The sequence below is a fragment of the Amphiura filiformis genome, chromosome 4 (genome assembly GCF_039555335.1).
Source record: "Amphiura filiformis chromosome 4, Afil_fr2py, whole genome shotgun sequence".
Taxonomy (NCBI): domain Eukaryota; kingdom Metazoa; phylum Echinodermata; class Ophiuroidea; order Amphilepidida; family Amphiuridae; genus Amphiura; species Amphiura filiformis.
Window position 1 is genome coordinate 84,446,671 of NC_092631.1, and position 23,110 is coordinate 84,469,780.

Here is a 23,110-nt window from a genome sequence, read left to right on the forward strand (position 1 = left end):
ATTGCAATAATTTAACATTAAACACAACTAAACAGACACAATGCAATTTGCAGGCAGCAGCCAAATCAGCGCCAATATTGCAACATTGAAACAAAGAGCTATACAAACATCCAATCCAACCCAACCCAACCCCATCCCCCAGTAGGCAATGAGGATAAAGTGCCTTGCCCAAGGACACAACACGTTGGCACGAGCGGGGCTCGAACTCGCAACCTATGGATTATGAGTCGGGCGCCTTATCCACTCGGCCACACGTGCTCCCCCCAATATGCGTGTGGGGGAAGAGCACACAAGGAAAAACAAACAAGATACCATCAATGTTACGTGGTACAACAAGTTTGATATCCCCGATTATGTTAAAAGTGGTCCAACCTGTTTTCTAGACACGTTAGATAATCGGACATAACTTTCCAATACGAGCATTGAATGAACTCGACTGAAGTGCCTCTGGTAGCCCATACATTACTATTACACAAAATAGTGTAACATTGCACCATTTAAACTGTGTAGACTCTCATTCATCTGGGTATGTTGAAATTAAGATTTAATTTAAATCTGGTCAACCAGACATACTTATTTTGACGGACGAACCGACGTTGCAACTGAAACCTTCAGTCTTCAGCTGGGTTGTGACGCAAATTACCTTGAGTAACGGACAGGAATGTCCTTTAAGATTGTGTCCCAGCACGAATCATACGGGAGAACAACAAGTATTACAATCGCGACCACGGTAATACCACTCACTTTAAACCCACAAATACGATCCGCCAGTCCTCAGTACACCCCAAGGACAAACAAAACCCAAGGGAAGGATCGGTGGAGTGGTCTACGGAGTACTCTGTTCTGGAAAGCAGGACTGTCAGGACTCCTATATAGGAGAAACCACCCAACCTCTTTATAATCGCATGCAACAACATCGCAGAACCAGTTCAAGTGGAAACGACTCAGCGATTTTTCTACATCTGAAAGCCAGCGGACACCATTTTGACACCAAGGATGTCCGAATTGAGGTCGTGAGCAGCGTTGGTTTGAGCGTGGCGTGAAAGAGGCTATCTGGGTGAGGGCAGAGCAACCATATCAACCGTGGATGAGGCGTCCAGGCCAAACTTTCATACGGGTGAGACAGAATCATAAAGTACATTCCTCGCCGGTACTCAAGGTCATTTGCATCATAATCCAGCTGAAGACTGAAGGTTTCAGTCGTAACGTCGGTTCGTCCGTCAAAAATAGGTATGTCTGGTTGATCAGATTTAAATTAAATCTTAATTGGATTTTTTTGTTGGTTATAACCTGTACAAAGTATATTTCCTATTATCAGGGAATTAGAAGACCTTGCTACACCGAGTAGGTAAAGTCATAATAATCACGTACAAAATACAATTACCTTCAAGCAATATTGTAACATTTCCATAAAAATTAGATCTGTATTTTTTACCGCAAAATATTAGCTTTCAATGTCAGATATGTCGCCTTTAATTTTTAGCCGGAAAATGAAGTAAAACAAAGGAAATCGCATTCAATTATCACCTATGTTTATCGTCACTAAACAGATTAGCCCAAAGGGGATAGCAAAGATTTATTTGCTAAGCAATCATCAACACCACCACCCACAACACTCCCACTACCAAAACAAACAATAATAACAACAACTAAACAGGACTACCAACATTGTAACTGCAATATCAATATTTATGGTAAAACCATATATACAGGTATAGACAAAACACTCATGATAAGACGTCAGAAAATCTTTTTCAGTACGACGGAAACAGCTTTTGAATGCATACAATAAGATTAATCATTCTTTTAGCCAAAATGACATATATTATCATGTCATTGTGAAACAATGCCCTGAAGATTTGTAAAATGAAGATATCGGAGTAGTATGAGAATATTACAAATCCCTATCTAAAACTAATGCACCTTGACAATGAAGGTTTGTATAGCTGTAATGATTGCTTTGTTTCTTACCTAATGGAGGCTTATCATTATTTGAATGAGTAGCTGTTATGTCTCCCGTAGGAACGTTATAATCTATTCTATGATAGATACATACATAGCTTACCAATTTCCGTTTCTTTAATTTTGATATGATATGGAGCGTAAAAAAGGAAACGTAGAAAGTTTAATCCCAGATATAATATGTCATTCTTACATTTTTTGTGAGTTATCTGTGAGTAATCACTCCGTAGCTAGACACCATATCAAAATGATAATGATTAAGTTCAATATCACTTATCTAATTGTCAATTACACAGTTTTGGGAGGATTTTCTTATATTCAGAACTCACACAGTTAAACTTCACCATTTTGGCACCTAAACTAGATAGTTTAGGTGCCAAAATGATCAAAAACTCGACATACTGAGTGAGACTTTTTCTTGTTTTCACGCGCTGAACTGTAAATACCCTAAAATGGCAGTGCACCCTCGAGGCCGAAAGTTCAATTAGGCTGCGGTAGGTAGGGTGCACATTTACTAAAATTCGATACCGTACGGATGAATTTTGGTAATATTTCAACAAAAAGATCATAATATAATTATAATGACAGAAAATTATACCATTTTGATGCATCAAACCCAAAAATGTCCTTTTTTGCTAGATAACTTAATACAGCCTTTCCAGATGCCACATAAACAAATAGTTCCTCGTCTCCTCGTATTGTCACTTATCGCTCAGGCTTATTTGTGGTATATAACCATTGAACTGAAGGATCTGAGACGATTTGAATCATCTTAGTTTGACAACAAAGTCTGTATGTACAAAGCCTTTCAAAAAGGTATTATAATATATTACTATTTTATTTTTGTTAATTTAAAAAAAGGGCGAAGGGAATCGGGAAAAAGTTTTCTACCTAGAGCTATATTTTCCTGAATATTCTGTTTTATAGATGAGATGACAATAGTGTTTACAAACAAAGGCAAGAGACTGATCTATCGATATGCTGTGAGGAAACGGCATACGGCCACTTTTCCATATCATTACCTTTGTCTGATTCGGCGCGAGATTTTAAAGCACGGGTCCTCAACAATAATTGGGTGATGCTGTCCCATTTCCTTTCATCTGTGTCGTTGACTAGTTTAACGATCATGTCATTTATTCTGTACTCTTAGTTGATCGATGTATTATCTTATTTGTATCTTGCAGGTGATATAGTGTAAACACAGCCCCGAAGCATCATGGGCGCCCGAATGACCAACGGAACATGTCCAGGATTTGAGGATGTAATGATGATGATGCCTGATGCCAATGACACCTGTCCAGCAGACCAATGTATCATAGACCAAAATGGAGAATGTGGTCATCCACCACTCACAATGCACGCTTATATTGTACCAGTCATACTTGCTCTTATAACTTTAATCGGACTAGTTGGGAATTCTATCGTGGTATTCGTTATATTTTATCAAGGACAACTTAAAACTGTGACAAACTATTACATCGTCAACTTGGCTATCACAGATCTTGCTTTTCTTATTGCATGTGCTCCATTTACGGCGGCGCTCTACGCTACTAAAGATTGGATGTTTGGGAGATTTATGTGCAAATTTGTATTCTACTTACAACAGGTATGTAAAACTGAGGCTATATCCGTAGAGCACATTCATTCCACTTCAATGACATAGAGCATTAATATGCCTTCATTTCCAATTATTTGGCAATTTACCCTTGGCACCCTTATGTCTAAGTACTACAGGTAGCATATATTCAGCGTCTCACATCAGGTCTGAAGCTTTTCTTTTCTTGCCCAGGGTTTCTCTCGAAACGTATAGCTTAACGTTTCGTTTTGATTGATGCACAATTCAAAGAGTATTGATTCAAGTACCAGCATCACCTAAAGTGGAGCAGATTTTAACACCGTTTTGGTAAAATTGTGGCAAGCTTTAAAAGTTTGCTTGATGTGAGAGTATCCCATATTCTTAACATTTTAAAACAAGTTGATGAAATCCGGGGATAATATTCTATTGTGATCATGGCCAACTAAATGATAAACAGCATAAATACACCACAAACATGACAATATTATTGTATTATTAATGTGGTCCAGTAACCGTGTAATAACGTCATTTTGTGTTTTCCCTGATATCTTCATTTTGATTTGTGGAAGTGTTTTCTCGTGAATACTTCTGTGACGTTTGTGTAAAATGCTGACATATCACAAAATTAACACTTGTCCAAATGAGACACAGAGGGTGTTTATAAAGCGAAATATTACTAATATGCCAATGCTTACACGTGTATGTAGCACCACTTTATGCACTTATTTTTAACAAAGGCGTTTATAAGAATTCGAAGAGACGTGCATTATTAGTACTCCAGAAATTGTAAAAAGGTGAAGCACCACGTTTTTCGTCAAATGACAGTGCATACTTTTATAGTGACCTATAGTTGGCGCCATTACGGATAAACAGCGGGTTGGCATGGCATCTTATCGAATTAATATAGGATCGATAATAGATATTCGTTTGCATGCACAAGTGAAGGAAAATAGTGTCTTATGGTTTAAGTGAGAATTTATAATTTTATTTTTGAATATTTATAACTGATCGTGGGTGGATTGGTGACAGTTGCCGATACATCGGATTCCGTAAAGTATCCACGTAATATCAGAATTGGTGAAATTTGTTTTCACCACGTTTTTTGTATGTGTAATTTTCGCACAAATGTATTATTTTATTCAAGTTATGAAATTAAAGTTGCATAATTAAAAATGATAAGAATAAACTGCTTAAGAAAAATATGGATAATGATAAATAATAAAATAACATATTTTCCCCGACAAAGGCGATCCTGTTTGTATCCATAACCAATCGTAACTGGATTAAATGATTAAACAGATTTCTTATTGATGCAGGATGGTCTCCTAAGTGTTTTGACACCTTTTGTTTATGGAAATCGGCCAAAAATAGTAGGTGCCGGCTAAAAACTTATTTGTGAAGTCTGTGAGGATCTGAGTTGTTATTTTGCATCACAAATTATTATTCCCTTGCTTATTCTATTAATATTGGTATTATTTTATATCCCCTTGGTGCCAAAGATTCCATTTTTGAAAGTTGTATAACCAATCATGACCGTGGCACTTTTTTGTAATTTCTGGACGCCCTCCGTTGAAAGTGAATTTATGAAAGTGCATTGACCCCTGTATGCGTCTCAAGTTAATCCGTATTCTTCAAACAGTTGCAATTTCTTGAGCTGGTGCCACCTTTATAGTTACACCACTGAAAATTTCAAGTTGAAAGAGCATATGCGTGTTTAATGCAAAGCGCCCTCACGCCCTAATTTGACACAAAACGGCATAAAACTGATGCTCCAAATCTTATTCAACTTTGTCATGTTATGGCCGATTTCCATTAAAAATGTTGTGAAAATGCTCAGCAGATCATCCTGTATCAAATAAGCTGATGCTCAAAGGAATCTAAAACATCACCATTATAATGTATTATTATAGTCCACCACTAGTTATAATGCTAATTAAGTCGTACGTATAGCTATTACTGACTAGTATTCGCTCATAACAATTAAATAAATGTTTTGTAAATATTTAATATGTAAATAATTATTATTATGTAAATTACATAATATTATTTGGTATATTAATTCAACACAAATAACTGAGTTCTCACAAAGAAGTGTGTATACATGTATGGTTTTAACATTAAATTTCATCACAATTGACTTTTGCAGATATATGACTACAAGGACAAAGATGGCTGCAGGACATCGTGGTCTTACAGATGGGTGTACTTTTTACTTAAAATACAAGAGTGTTTTATTCATATTAACCATTTTACCATTTATCTGTTTGTAATCCTATCAGCACAACCGAACTACGATGTCCTTTCTGGCGTTGATGGCGCTACAACATGTTTGAACGCGTGTTACATGAAACAACATCCTCTCATATCTATATATTAAAAAAGAAAGAAGAAGATCCACTTTTTTCAGATTCATTTAACGGAAATGTAGTAGACTAATCGTTGTGTTATCCCTTAACCGATTCTAGATGACGGCACAGACGACTTGCATTACCCTTGTGTTATTGGCAATAGATCGGTATAAGATCATCATGCACCCCATAGAAAGTCTTTATAAGCGAACAGAAAAGAGATTCTGTTTCGTCGTCCTTGTGATATGGATATGTAAGTACAATCAGGTCAAAGGTTGATACATGGGCTTGACCTTTGACTTATCAACCTTCGACCTGTGTGGCTTGCAGTGTTCGAATGCGGTGTGTTTGTTTGAAGCCAATTGTTAACAGAATTTGTCGTTAATACAGCTGAACGGTTATGCCTATTATTTTACCTCGAATATACTGGCAAACAGGTTTAAGTTTATTGTACGTGATTGGCCTTTTATTGATAATTTTTTAACTTTCTAAGGCTTGTACCATTGTACGAAGGTCACAAATAATCGCTGATCTGCTTGGTTTGTATTGTACTATGATATGCTGTTTTAGTCATTATTTTCAAAAGCAGATTTTAGTTGATAAGTAGACTTTCTCGACGGGAATAGAGGTTATCCACATTACTCACGTGTGACTTCTAACAAAAGGCACTGGTTCCCGTATTCAAAGCAATTCAATGCACGACCTCAGAGTTACTTGCATGACTGGCGGGTGATGGAAAGAAGATACTAATATAACGATAAGGTGGAATTAGTATAGTTGTAAGTATGCTGAATGTAAACTTTCTAAAATCAGTAATGACCAAGTCAGTGATTCTTGTTTGAATCCGGAAATGCAATGCAGACAGCAAAAAAGTAAACTACTAGTTATCTTCACCCCTGTGTATCCTAAACAAAGACACACGTAACGACCTCATTTGTTAAAATCGGTTGATAATTAAAGAAAAGGTCATCGAAAACCCAAGAACGAAACGAAATCAAAATTTGCACTTTGTGTACAACTCAATGGGACATCCAATGAACTTTTGAATTTACATCTTCCTTGCATTTTGGATCACCGTGTCCTTATTTCTTGACCGATTTCAACGAATGAGTTCTTAAACCCTAGCTATAAATGCGGCTATTATTTGCTGGTTCTAATGATGATATGTCTGTCTTCATTTAGGATATACAGGGGTGAAAATAACTGATACCTTAATTATTTTGCGGTCTGCATGTTGTATACGTAATGAAGCACTGAGATTGATGAACTGCATGTTTTGATGCTCGGGCATGTTTGATTATAGGTTCATGTATTTCAAGAACATGCATGTCCTTTTTAAAATGTTTGCTAAACAAATATATTAAGTCAATTGTCTCACTATTAATTCTATACTTCATTACTTCAACGAGAGACGAGAAACGGAAACTTTCTTTATTGAAGAGTTGACGCAAATTATTGACATTGTTTTTAAGAATTATTTCAGCCTTTTTTTTTTTTTCTTTAATTATAACACGGAAAACGGCGAGACAAAACAAAGTACTTCATTTCATTTCAATATTCATTAACCGTATTTAAACGAGTAGAATTTTGCTATGAAAAAAATAAATCTTCAAGCAGAATTAAAGGAGCGAAATATGCTAGGCCCTACTCATTTATTATATTGAGAATTGTAAATTACCTTTCGATTAATTTCTTTCAGCATCTGGTCTGCTTGCAGCACCTCTGATTTCAGTGTTTGACCTAAAAGTGGAACTCATCGAATGCGAACATCTACTCGTCTACTGTACAGAACAATGGGAAGTTTGGGAGACAAAACAATTCAAATTTGACTTTTGGCATCGTAGCTACGTTATTTACACGGCACTTGTTATATACGTTATCCCTTTGCTGGTTATATCAGTTTGTTACTCAATTATTTTGAGTCATCTTTGGAAACAAGAATTACCCACAGATGACAGCGAAGCCGTATTGTATCAAAAGAGAGTTGTGTATCGCAGACGACGCACTGTAACACGCATGGTATTGGCGGTAATGTTTGCCTTTGCCATATGTTGGTTTCCTATTCATGTAATGAATATCTGGAGCCGATTTGATCCTTGTTTCTACATCTATCATGATAATAGCCTTGTCACGGCAATGATGGGTGTAGCTCACGGACTTATATACTTGAATTCAAGCATCAACCCCATTTTATATGCGATTTTAGGCGGCAATTTTAGGCATCATTTGCGACAAATGTTGGCGAGAAATCCTAAAATGAGGAAGCAGTCGACGTCATCAATACAACACCCACATGCAAGATTACTGGGGACTAAGACTACACAGATCTAATGACGTACAATTTTAGAGCGGACAGTTATTTTTTTTTGACATTTACCTATGCGGAGAATTGACCCGGGGCTCTTGCACCAGAGTCAAAGACCTTAAATACTGGAGCACATTTCCCATTAATCGTCACAATCGTTTGAACGTGTTGTTAGATGAAATGTGTAAACACTACGCTACCGGGCATCTATTGTAAAACGGATACCCCATCTTGACAGATTTTGACGCTCAAATAAACGGCCAAATAGCTTTGGCTAATCTTATGATCATCCCTTACGCACATTTAAGCGAACATACCCCGTATGGTGGACGCCAAAACCCTAGGGAGTTGTTAAAGCCAATTAATTTTAAACAATTTATATGCTCGGTTTAACCCATTAACCTAATTTATGTAGAAGTGGTGTCTATAAAAATTAAATTTTCAAGCGCTATGAAAAGTGAAAGAGTGAATGATGATAAGGGACCGCTCATTATTTACAGGGGAGGGGGGGCCGGGAAAAATGTAGGGGGGGCTATGTGATTTTCACATTAACAAACAGGGGGGGGGTTATGTGATTTTATTTTTCCTGATAGGGGGGGTCAGGTGAAATTTAATATTAAATTATTCACTATGATTATGATTCACTACAATATTTACCTCATATTTGGCCATTTTAGCCACAAAATGTCAATTTTGTAGGCGCTTGCGCGAATTTATTCCTACACCATATTTTGAGTTTAGCTTCAATATGGCAACATTTTTGTGCGCTTCGCACGCATTTGTGTCATAAACTTATTCTCTCACCAAAAGTGCTGGATTCACATAATACTTCAAGAAATTTTTCCAACCACCTCATGTCAAAAAGAAATCTACGCCACTGTTCATCAGCACATTAGCCATATGGCAGGGTGGCAAGTCAGTCCCCTCCCCTGCTCAGTCGACAGATGTATAGTGACAAAACTTATGATTTGCATCTTCCTTTTGGTCTATTTTAGACCCTAAATTAATCCCATTTTTTTAGTATCAAAATGCCCAATTGCTGCGCGCTTTGCGCGCATTTATCTCAGAAAAACCATTCTGTGAGTAGATCTGCGAGACGTGCCCTTGTAAATTCTGGTGTTTTTTCATCTTGAACTTGAACACGAATGTCAAAAATGAGAGTTATAATTCCATCCATTCTATAATGTAAATCATAAATATGAGTGCTAGCAGGCAGCTCCTCTGATAGCTTCTGATGCTTGGAAAAAGCATAAAACTTGTATACTGGATCAAAATACTGGGACTAAATTAACCAAAAGTTGTGAAAGCCATATGCATCATCCTTTGGAATGATTTTAGGGCACATATTGTCCTTAATTTGTTCATTTTAGCTTTTTTTTTTCGCGCGCTTCGAGCGCATTTGTCCTGGTAATGTTCTTTTAGTAGCAGATCAGTGGGACGATTTGGAAATTTTGCCCCCTGGCTCGGTGACTCCGATACATCTCTCTTTGAATTTTAGCATTGAAATAGCATATTTTCTGGGGACAGCTTGGAAAAAAACTTGGATTACAATTGTGGGGAGAGGGGTGTCTTCTATACAAAGAGCCAGAGGTGGCAATCATGTTGCCATGCCCAGGGGCCATCAAAAGGTGAATCCGGCTATGGTATACCAGCAAAATGTATTTCTCGATGTGAGGGGGGGGGGTTACGTATTTTTTGGCAGCAATAGGGGGGTTATGTAATTTTAGATGCTGCTAATAGGGGGGGTTGTGTAACTTTATGAACTCAATTTTGAAATCCTCCCGGCCCCCCCTCCCCTATAAATAATGAACGGTCCCTAACTGGAACAAACAATTCTTAAATTTATCAAAATATTCTGTAAATTTTCATAATGGATTTTATATTTGTTTATTTAGCAGTAGTTTATTTTCCCTATTCATTTGTACACAATTGGAAACTATTATATAGCTGTAAGCAAGAAATAAAATGTTTCGTGTCTGCATAATAAAAGGGTTAATAATTTATTTAATTGTTTAATTGTTATTAATTACTTGCTTGCATGCATATGAATATAATATTACCAACAGGCACATTGTTCCCGGCATATTTTATTTTTGGTGTGAACCTAATTATCGCGTCAGTGGATTTCAATTTTGAAAGTACCGGGTGTTGTATAACTCCCACCATTCATATTGAAATCACAACATTTAAACAGAAAAATATAAAGCAATCTGTCTCCTACCTATTAGTGTAAATTGTATTTGTTTCAGTTCAGCGGCTACAAAGAAAGGAATGATGATGTAACATCTGTCAGCAGGCACTTCATTCGACCATGAGCATCTTCTCCTCCTGATCAGACTGTTTGATGACGTCGCCTTTCCCTACTGCTCTTTATTCATTTCGTGTGATCATTCTGCCATTCGTATTAACATGATTAAGGTATCTTTAGTTGATCAATGTTGTAGACTTATTCCCAGAACTCTATAGTCATGTAGTAAACATAAAAAACTGCCTCTTGGGGGAATGTTAAATAATGCATCCAAAGTACAAAATACTTATTTATCATATTGTCAGCGTTTTCTTATTGTTCAGCATTACCAACTGTCCTCCATAAAAAAAAATACGACTATTGTATAATTGGAGAGATGACATGTCTGATTGCATGTATACATTACAAATCTGAATAATTTGAAACTATACAAAAATACTTATTTAGGCACAGGTGAAGAGCAGAAAACACATAAAATCATATTACACCTGTAATAGTTCAATTACACTGGCTGCCGATCGTCTTCAATATGTTCAAGCTCATGGTTTTAACATACAAAGCGTTGAATGGCGAAGCCGCAGTTTACATTTCGGACCTAATAAAAACATATCAACCATCTCGGACTCTCAGTTCATCCTCACAGTACTTACCTCAGGAAGCAACCGTGAAATCCAAGACTTCGGAACCGGTTTCCTCTTGCTATCCACAATTCGCAGACAACATCTCAAATTCAAATCGCGTCTGAAAACACAATTTTTTAATGAAACCTTTAAGAACTGAGTATAATCATAATATGCTCTTCATATACCCCGGATTATGTGCTTTATTGCAATTTCTGTATTCTTTACATTTGCTCATCGGAATTTTAATACTGTTTTTATCTGACAGTGATTGTATACACTATTTTGTATATGTTTTTATATATTTTATATATACGTACGATAATCCTTGTATATGTACCGATATTCTTCCATTATCGTACATTTGCAATGCCCCCGAGGTCACACGGGGAATGTGTAAATATTGTGGCGCGAGTTAAACAGCCCATTCAAAAATATGATCATGACGGCAAACATGTAGCTTCTGTTTTGATAACTTTTGGGGGGTAAGAATCGTTCCGAATATCCTGCGCGCATTCTACGCATCATGAAGAAGCCCCTACTTCCGGTAATACCGCACACAATTTATACTGGTGTGTTTAGTACCGTATATGCATTTACTGCTAGTGTTTATAGTGTGCAAGTATCCGGATAATTTGTGACCGGATAGAAATTATACCGCAATGTACCGCACATCTGCTCCTACTAAATTTATAAACCCGGGTTATAAACACTCTGTTTGAAAATGAGCGCGTATGAAATTGCTTATGGACAAACTTGGAATGAATACCTCCGGCAGGTATGTTTTTACTCTTGTATATCTGCCTATGTATGTTATGCTTCCATTTATAAATTCATGTTTAAATGTGCTAGTGTGCGATGCGTAATTCTTCTTTCCCATGTATATTGATATATTAAGAATAACGATTAAGCATCATTAATTTGATCTCATGCGCTAGTGTGTAATGTTTGAATGTTTCCTTGATCCAGTGTATGATGCGTAAGCCTCTTTCTCTGTTTGTATGATTATATTAGACTGGCGGGTAAGCATCATTAATTGATCGTATGTAATGTATTGTTTGTACTGTTTACCCGTGACTGCTCATATCCACAAGTACCAGACTTGAGTCCTGTTTACAGGGACAGTCTGTGTAGCTCAGTGGTAGAGCGTTCGTCCGACAAACGAGAGGTCTGGGGTTCAAGTCCCCGGACAGGCAGGTATGTCCGGAGTTTTTACTCTTATATATCTGCCTATGTATGTTATGCTTCCATTTATAAATTCATGTTTAAATGTGCTAGTGTGCGATGCGTAATTCTTCTTTCCCATGTATATTGGAATGAATAGGCAATTATATCATGCGTCTAACCAATGAGCCGAATCGAACGCCAATTGCTCTGATATATGTTACACTCAGAACGCTATTCAACAGCTTGCTATTCAACAGCTTTTTTGCTATGAAATTAATTTTCTCGGTCAAATATAAAGCAATATATTTTTTTCTTCAGTAATGTCAGTTTAAAACATAGTGCTTGGATATACATTTTTATAAATCCTGGTGATAAAATTAGGCATGAAATTGTAACTTCGCCCGCGAGCTTTTTTCGGAATTCATTTATTAGCGTTTCAAACTAATTTAGTTCGGTAAAGAAATATATTTCCCACCTCTGTAAGGCACATTGTGTGGGTCTATTAGAGTTTGGTCGGAATATCCGTTTTAATTTCACCTTTCACTTGCGACTGCCAAAATGTCCAACCAGTACATTTTTAATATAACTATCAGAAATAATCGATATTTCTATTGTGGCTTGCAAAATCATCCATCCATGCATTCGTGGGTTGATTTTGACAAAATTGGTAGTCGGAATTGAAAAATGGGTGCAGTCAAAACGGAAAGTCTGACAAAACTATGATATATAGCTCACGGTGATGAAAATTGTTGCTTTTCATTTGGCCGAGAAAATTAGTTTTACATTGAAAAGGTGTAACTCAAAATGTTGTTATTTCTTCGATCGTTTGTATTGCCTCATTAAATGACTGAGTGAGCCTTTTTAAGTTTTTGAGTGAGTTCTGAGTGTTATGTCTTCTTAATATTTGATATGATTTAATATTAAATTTGGTCACCAAAGTTATATCAGTGTGCAGGATGATTCTGCATTTTGTATTTCAGTTATAGTGAATCAGAGACAAACAAAGGTAACCGTTGGTAATCATGGTGCCCATACAGGGCAGACTCTTGACAACTTAAGTGCAATAATGTGGAAACGTATCGTGCTATACGCTTCTTTTTAAATCTTGTGATTCCATATGTACTTTTGAAGTTATAACAAAGTAAAACATCCGGTAATTTCTATTGGGACACACTGTAGCCATTAAAAATTAAGTTAAAATCTTATTAAGCGTTTGCAAAATATCGCGCGAAACCTAAATGCTGAGTCACTTAAGTGTTAAGAACAAAGGATGAATCGCATTAACAAAAGTCTCCATTCTGATTATAATATGATTCTAAAAGTACTTCAATGTTTTTCTTTAATTACCTAATTTTGCGATATGAATAGCATTTTTACCAAGAGCATTACTTATTAAAACTAAATATATTATAGTATTAATGCCCCATTAATTTTGCACTTGTTCCGCTACGTAATAAATACTTAACAAGTGCTAAGTGCCTCTTTCATTGTAAACGTTCAATATGATACGCAAGACCCATCAGATCATTGTGTTGTTTTGATTTGATGAGGGATAACCATGGGCAATTACGTCTTTAATTGTGACTAGCATAATTAAGAATACAAAATAACATGCTAATATTATAATAAACTAAGTGCACATTTGTCAGTAAGTATATGACCCACCTGTTTTGTTATTTTAGCCTGATAATCTTCACTTACATCAGTCATTAATAATTCGCTTCACTACAGCTTATTCCATTTCAATGGTGTGAAGATGTAATATTTATTATCATGTTTGAAAATGTTATTTGTTCCGCGCGATAGTCAACAACTAATTTCAAAAAATTTATCTAAAATTTAAATATAATATAAAACAATTACACAGACAGAGAAACAATTATATGGTTCCAATAGTTTGAACCGCAAATTGCCTATTACACGGTTTTGGAAAAATTGCCAACTCGTGCGGAATTGCTCATATTCAGAACTCGGTTAGACGCCAACTATATCAGATGAAACTAGAAGATCAAAATACCAAAACTTTAAAATATGTTATTTTTAACCTGAAAATTTCCTTGTTTTAACGCACTGAGCCGTAAATACCTTGCGCCACTCTAAGCTGAAACTTTTAATTGCGTAGGGTGACTATTTACTTTACCAATGCCGTGAGGATGAATTTCGGTAATATTTCAACGAAACAGAAAACTTACCATTTAAAAGCATAAAAAAAAACCAAAATGCCATTTTTAATATTATACCTTGGTCATTTTCAGTGGTTATGAATACAAACAAATAGGTTTTCGTCGTATTTTCATGCATTGTACAGGCCTAATTTCTTTGAACTTTTGGATAACTAATAATACTATCAATTATGCGATACTAATGCGACCAATCTTAACCCTCGGCAGGGAAGTTAAGACATGTCCATTGTCCAGTCAGGTCAATCGATTTCCGTGGATAAATGAGCTTACTGGAACTTTCCCTGGACAAGGAACTTACTGTTAATTGTCCTGGTGTATATGCAGAACTCGTGAAGCTGACACCGTGAGTGATTTATTGTGCGCTAGCGTGCAGGCATAAACCCATCAGCCACAGCACACTATAAAGGAATTCACACCATAATTATAAACCACTTAGCAAATTCTGGGATTTGCAATGACGAAGCGCACACCCTATACTTCCCACAATAAACCTTAGCAGCCAGAATCAGCTCTCCGAGTTCTCGTAAGGGTAGCAGATATAAACAATCAGTACATTCCCTTGTGCATTTGCGCGGAAAATTGGGATAGAATCTTAATCTTGCAAACCATATTTTTTTATAAATAATTTTATGATATACAAAGTTGGAAAATTATGGTTTGAAATTTTTTTCTAAAAGTTTCACTAAACTACATATCATGACACAAGGTATGCACTATATTAGTTCCTTTCCCATTAGACCCTCCCTCGGGTCCATGGAGAACGACTGGTAATGTAGATTACATAGCATTAAAAATCAACCCAATACATGGACCCTCCCAGTCTGTAAGCAATTTGCCTTCAAGTTCCCACAAAATGCTGGGAGTGCACTTTTACGGATTTGGAGTCACGCAATCTTTCTATATACCACATCCATGTTTTCACTACATTAACGTTTGTGTAAGCGACTAAAACAACGATATTGTATCCGACCAATCAACGCAGCTTGGCAGCGCGGGGATATTTGAAAAGGCTTCCCTAGCTAAATAATGTGCAAACATTTGCAAACCGCACGCGATAATATACGCAATATGGACAATAGGCCTAAGTCCGAGTCGAGTGGTTGCCTTTTATTATTGCGCGTACCATGGGTCTATCAGACGCGTGCCACTTGAGCTCAATACCTCTCAGTTGTTGACAAGTGTCCAATCCGATCTTGCGTCACATCCCGCGGCATAGCTTTGTGCTACCATATTTGAATTGAAACTGGGGCGGGGCTTTCGTAAGTGACATCGGAAACAACGTGCTTCGTTGAACGGGTATTTGGAAGGGAGAGCTGTAACAGATTGGACCAGTCTCGGAATCAGCGCTCAATGGACTTTCGCGTTCACTTATAATACGAGTATATTTCTATATTGCTGCATGGTTGACTGTGTTGGGTGTAATTAGTGGCGTCGATTTGTGGATGAAGAGGAATGGGTTTTTGGCATTGAAGAAAATAGGGGGGGGGGGGGGGTACAGGACTTTTCATATTTTTTTCATAGGGCATTATGTAATTATTTATTGTTACATTATCCAGAGATGGAACCGAACCGAGACTGGGGGCCAGTCTACTTTCCCATGGGAATTTCATGCTAACTCAATTATTCACGCGAACAAACAGAGACGGCGCTGGGGCTCGAACTCGCATCGTCAAATACCAATGTACCAGAGCCCAACGCCTTACCCAGTAAACTAAATTGACTACTTATACCAGGTGTATAATCAACATGATAATAAACGGCATTTGTCCACACTTTTTGGACGGTCACATCCTACAACGCGCGCCACGGGCCGGGGCCGCGGGTCGATATGCTACCGAACCCCTACTGGCAGCGCAATTTGACCTCAATACTGAATTTGACAGACAACAGTCTCTTTACAAAAAAGGCCTGTCCAAATATTGCTCGTCTGATATACTAACATTACCTATTTTGCTTTTGAACTAGGTCACCTATGTTACACCTATAATTTCCAAGTAAGCTATATTAACATTACCTATTTTGCTTTTGACCTAAGTCATACACCTATAATTTCCCAGTAAGCTATACTAACATCAACTATTTTGCTTTTGACCTAGGTCACCTATGTTACACCTATAATTTCCCAGTAAGCTATATTAACATTACCTATTTTGCTTTTGACCTAGGTCAACTATTATACACCTATAGTTTCCCAGTAAGCTTTACTAACATTACCTATTTTGCTTTTGACCTAGGTCATACACCTATAATTTCCAATACTAACATTACCTATTTTGCTTTTGACCTAGGTCAACTATTATACACCTATAATTTCCCAGTAAGCTTTACTAACATTACCTATTTTGCTTTTGACCTAGGTCAACTATTATACACCTATAATTTTCCAGTAAGCTTTACTAACATTACCTATTTTGCTTTTGACCTAGGTCAACTATTATACACCTATAATTTTCCAGTCATCTTTACTAACATTACCTATTTTGTTTACACCTAATTTCCCAATCACCACCTGTTTGCAGTGTCGCACCAATTAACCGCATGAATATCAATTTCTTTTTAATTCTATAGGTAACAGCTCAGTCTACTTGTATAACGCTAACTGCGATGAGTGTAGACAGATACCATGCCATCGTACATCCACTTAAGTCCTTGAAGACAAGAACAAGGCACATTGCAGTAATGGCCAGCTGTTGTATTTGGACTTGTAAGTAGGTTCTTATCATTTCCTCCGATGGGTTGAATTACACAAAATACAACGAAGATAAAGTTACCGCCTTTAGTTTGCAATTAGCTCAGGCAAATAACTCCACATATTAAATCCGACAAACAATTGACCTTTTCGGTAAATAATAATTCCTTGCGGTTAGACATAAGATATCGTTATTTGACGTCACGCCGATGCGCACATCTTTTGGTGAATATCGTTACTGGATGCGCATTTTAAGTTGGAGTGACGTCAAATGACTACATCTCGGGTCTAAGGCAAGGAATTGTGGGATTTACCGAAAAGGTCAATATTCCAGTCGCCTCCGCCAATAGTGGTGATAGCACCAATGGGGATTTGCCATTTAGTACCCGTTTCGTCTACATTAATTTGGTCTAAAACCACGAGGTCTATCGATTACGTGCAAGAATCATTTGGTCCAATAACCATTTGATCATATAACCATCGATGGTATGACTGTTATGAGTTGTTTACATTTAGGTTGAGGGATACTTCAATTGAGACTCAAATTCGTTTTCTTTTATCAGCATGAACATTCATTTATGTTGGCATACGTCATAATTAATTATTTAGGTCTATGATCTCAACGCAAAATTAAGTACAACTACCAACAAATCCATGGCGCAGATATGGGATCACCGGTACCCGATCGTCTACAACTTGTATATGGAATAATAAGACACAGAGCCATTGTGGTGGTTCTGTTATGTGGACCATACCCATACAACAATTACAAGAAACAGTATGCGAATGAGTTTATGAAGCACCTAAATTCAATCAATCCCGACACCAAGTTTACGACCGAAGGCGAGGAAAAGGTTCGCTTGATTTTCTTTGCACACAGTCCAAGGAGACGGTACGTGTTATTAGGACCCTACACAACATGGCAGACAGCATCGTAATCTAAACAGGTGGATATAGAATATGAGGAATCGCACATTAGCAGTACATTTAAGAAGTGCGTTTATCCAAATTGGTCCTTTGACAAAGCTACAAAATCAAAGAAAGCAAGTCCAAAAACAGTAACAAGAACATTACAAACGTTGAGAAAAAGGAGAAGTGGTTCTGTCGTAGAAGTGGTTCTGTACGTAAAAAGAACCCTACGAAGAAATTTCGGCAGCTACGGAGCATAGCTTTTTTTAAACCCACTCGAACTCTGAAGCAGCTACTTGTTTCACCCAAATCCGAGAAAAAATGCATTACCGGACCAATATTTTACATCCTTGTCAGGGTAAATCCCTGAAGGGTCCATGTTTAGAATCTTATATTGGTGAGACTGATAGATCATTGAAAACTAGATTCTTAGAACACCGTCGTCCGTGTACAACTTCGTCGGAGTTTTTAAATTGAATCCCCCGACCACCAAGTTGATTTAGACACGGTCAAAATCCTTGACCAGGACGCAAGATATTGTGAAAGGGGTGTGAAGGAGTCAACTTACAATAAGAGTAATTCAATCATCACTCAACCACGACGAGGGCCGATACAAGTTACAAAGTACGATCAAGTTTTAGGTTCAAGTGTCCAAACGGTCACTGATCCCGAACTTGGGTTGCCAGTCTCCAGATGAAGGTCTGAGACCAAAAATTGAGGTACGTCTGAATCTTGTGTTGATCTCAACAACAAGTTTAAATAATTAATTACGTTTTCTTTTCTTTTCGTTTAGTTTCAGCTCTTCTGTCAATACCAGTAGCAGTATTCTTCGACGTTACAGAAGATGAAATCTGTCAAACTCAAGTATTCTTTTGCATGGAGATGTGGCCTGAAAAAGTTAACAATATACTAAAACAATGTTACCTCGTATACAGCACCATGGTAGTTTACATCATCCCTCTGTCAATTATCACAGTATGCTACGCCGTCGTTTTAAGACGGTTGTGGAAGTCGGTGTCACCAACAGAAGAATCGATACATGCACCTGCACACATCAGAATAGAAATTCAAAAACGCAAAGTCACCCGTATGGTTCTAGCCGTTATTTTGGCTTTCGCGATATGTTGGTTACCGTTACATGCGATGAACTTTTGGATCAGGTTTGATCCCTGTTTTGCATCCTACCATACCAATGATGCAGTATTAGCATTCTACGCTTTTGCACAAGGACTGGCTTATTTCAACTCGTGTGTTAATCCATTCGTGTATGCGTTCATGGGAGGTAATTTCAGAAGAAACTTATACCAAATGTTAGGAAGAAAATCAGGAAGGAAACCTTCTTCTACGTGCTTATCACACGATGGCAGAAATCATGACGCCCAGACAAGTCTCCTCCGAACAAGAACAACGCAAGTGTAATTTTATTGTTGTAATATTGCTTTTCAGAGGATTTATTGAATGTAAAATGATTGTGGATTGTGCTAGCAACGAACTATGTTAAATACGGTGTTTCGATTACATCAGGTTACATGTCCGCTTTAAGTGTTCAACAGTTCTTCTTTTTCCTGTCCCTGAAATGAACAGTTAACCATTTTGTATACAGCCAAGGGCAATGTAAGACCCATATGTAGAGGAAGTTTCATCACGTGACCTTGCTTGTACAGCTCAACTCTCCAGAAAGTAACCGTCGCCTGGGGCAAATAGTTATTAGCTCTCAAATGTTGGCAGTTGGTAACATGTGTTATGCTGAAGTCGGGGGCACCGGTATCCCGATCGTCTGCAACTTGTTCATGTTGTTTATGGAACAATTAGAACAGAAGCCATTGTGGAGGTTCCGTTATGCATGAACTATATCCGTAAAAATGTTTTAAAAAGCAGTACGCGGAGGACTTTACGGATCACCTAATTTCAATCGATCCCGACATCAAGTTTACGACCGAAGGTGAAGCAAATAGGTTGCTTGCTTATCTCATAGATGATCCTATCTTGACACATACACACACACCCCCACAAACCCCCACACACAGTCCAAGGAGACGGTTCGCTGAAAATAAAAATCTACAGGAAACCGACATACACGGATCAGTATTTGAACTTTGAACCAAACTATCTCATCCAGCATAAACTGAGTTTTATTCAGACCCTACACCACAGGGCGGACAGCGTCATAATCTATCGGACATTCTAGAAAATGACCGATTCGTTTAAGGAGATTGTAACCTAAATGTAACTGTTTACAATCTTCATAATTTTGTTCTGATTCTTAAAACATTATGCTTTACTTGTTACCATATTTTATTGGAAATATTCAGGTCACCGCTTATCCATATGATATTAGAGCATTTTAGACCTATGAGAAGGGTATAATCATTGTTTTTCCGTAAATAGAGATTTATTGTTAGATGTGCTCCAAAACACTGCACAGTTTGTGTACCGCTGGTATAAGTATGGGAGATAATCCAATAAGAGGACAAGCCACCCATGCAAGCTTTGGCATGACAGCACGGAATGTGCTTTTCATGTGGGGATACGCAGTTACCGACAAACTGGGGACCTCAAGTTAGGTAGGTCTTTAGCGGGATCAAGAGTAATTAAACCTACCCTAGTCAATTACTATTTTAATATGCTTGAAAGGTGGTAGCTTGTCCCATTCACATATCATAACATGTCAGAAGATTCATCAGGTTTTAAACGACTCATTACTGAAGCATTCAAAGATCTATAAGGCCTTTCTCTTTATTAACTTTATACCTAAAGAACGTTGCTCTTTTAAACCAGTGTACATAAGGTGCGTTTTAACAAGTGACTACGAAACGAAAATAGATGTATGTCTTTCCAGCAGCCAATAGCTCTGTCATTATAAATATAATGTGCAATTGTGTCATTTTCGTAATATAAACGCATCAAAACAGTCCCTACTAGTTTGTGTAGTCAAAACTATGACGACAATTAAAAGCAATCTTAAATTTGCACGTTTGGAGACTTTTGTTACCTGCAGCTTAATACCACACTGTAAAAAACACAATCGGAATGAACTATTGAATGAAATTTGAGGGAATTTGAAATGAATCTTTTGAATGGATGTTTTATCAAACATGCATGTTGCTATTGAAAACACTAAGATCAAGGGGTGGTTCTTATGGTGGTTCTTATCGATCGATGACACAAGCTGAATGCCCTGCTCACTTCTGATAAATGCACATGTTATGGACTTTTTACAACTTTTAATTTGCAAAAACATTCTGACTTGTTTCTACACAAGTGCTATATTCGGCCGCACGTCACGACGTCATTCGCGATAGATCGCTTCATCGCATTAATTGTTTTTGGCTGTACCGTGAATCACGATCTCTGACATGAAGAGGAAGCTTAATGTTGCCCTCAATGGGAAATCACAAACATGACACAAATGAAATACAAGAAATGCAAAATTGTACATTCTATTTGGAGAAAATTAACTGCAATTGAAAGTCCCAAACCAATAGAGATTTCGCGAGGCTAAGAATGGATGCTATAGATGGAACAACCCGACCGAGAGAATCATGCTGCATCTAAGAAAATGCTTCACCCGTTCATATCCATGTTATTGCTTTTAATTATTTGAGCTCATAGTTATGACCACTCAATCTAGAGGGATTATTAAAAAACCAATATGAACTACTATATTTTTTTACACAAGCCGATTGCTGGCACACATATGTATGTTCTCCATTATTCAGTCTATTCTTCAATCACTCCTTACAATGAGCAACCCTTTGCCGCGAGAAATTATTGTAAACATATTATGCATATGTAACATATTACGCCTACGAAATGAATGAGCTGTTGTTGCTGACATATTAAGACTATACTCTAACATTATCTGGTTTGGTAGTATTTATTCATATAATAGTGCGCAATGCAGTAATTCCACAAGTCATAAAAGAGATCAACAAGAGCTAATTAGCTAAAAGGGGTTCCATGGGCCCATGACTTGGCCTTTTTTCTTATGTTCATGCGTAGATTTTTTCGACGTGTTTGTTTTGGAGCTGACTGACTAGAATGTACTAGAATCCATTAATTACTTGATCATTTTTTTCTCGAATTTCTACTTTTTGCATGATTGTAATACCCAATGGTGCACTAAAATACCACGTGAAAGACTAAGCCTGAACTGCGGTTTTTGTACCGACCGAATGATGGCTATCACGTATCGTGCATGTGAGCTCATGTGTACATGCATCATTTTAGCAGTGACGAATAAAGTATGTGCATATCGCTCTTCTTCTATATGCGTCCCAGCTGCTTGAAGCTCCGCTTAATAATACATGTAGTTACCGAACAAATTATATACCAACTAACATTAACGTACATTTGCAATGACCCCGAGGTCACAAGGGGAATGTGTAAATATTGTGGCGCGTGCTATATAAACAGCCCATCCAACGATATGATCATGGCGGCATAGATGTTGCTTCTATTTTGATAACTCTTGGAGTGAGTATCGTTCTGAATGTCCTGCGCGCATTCTACGCATCATGAAGAAGCTCCTACTTGCGGTAATACCGCACACAATTTATACTGGTGTCTTTATAGTGCAAATATCTCGCGACAATATCATTCGGATGAAAATGATATCGATGTACCGTACATATATACTGCGAGAGTTTATAGTGTAAAGTATCCGGATAGTTTCTGATAGATTTCCGGATAGAAATGTACCGGACTTCTGCTCCCAAGGATTATTGCATACGGTACACTCAAAATGCGGTTTATCACTATAAACACGCTAGTAGAGTCTTGTGAAGAGGCCATGTAATAAACATGAATAACTGCAGCTTTGTTGACAAGAGTATTTTTTAAATTTTGACATGGTGGCTACCACTTTATATGTGCTTCATTGACTACAGCAAGGCCTTTGACTGTGTCAGCCATCCCCAATTGTGGAAGACAATGAGAAGGATGGGATTCCCTGGTCACATTATTGATCTTATTAGTCAACTATATGAGGACCAGAAATCTGCAGCCAGGACAAGTAATGGAGATACTGAATGGTTCAAGATTGGAAGAGGGCTGAGACAGGGCTGCCACCTTGGTCTGGGGCGGACATTTTAAAATGAATTT

General features: G+C 37.4%; 1 protein-coding gene across 2 annotated transcripts in view; it reads left to right on the forward strand.

Annotated features, from left to right (window-relative positions):
* The window catches only part of LOC140151558 (G-protein coupled receptor 54-like), a 191,755-nt gene extending 170,771 nt beyond the window's left edge, over positions 1–20,984 (forward strand). The window contains exons 3-5 of one of the 2 annotated variants that reach the window (XM_072173945.1): positions 3,147–3,568; positions 16,978–17,113; positions 18,801–20,984. In XM_072173945.1, coding sequence (XP_072030046.1) covers positions 3,179–3,568; positions 16,978–17,113; positions 18,801–19,426 — 1,152 coding nt within the window. In that variant the 5' untranslated portion in view covers positions 3,147–3,178 and the 3' untranslated portion in view covers positions 19,427–20,984. Of the gene's footprint in view, positions 1–3,146; positions 3,569–6,003; positions 6,140–7,585; positions 8,235–16,977; positions 17,114–18,800 lie in introns of those variants that run through there. The other variant, XM_072173944.1, reaches the window with a different exon arrangement.
* Positions 20,985–23,110: the final 2,126 nt, after the last annotated feature.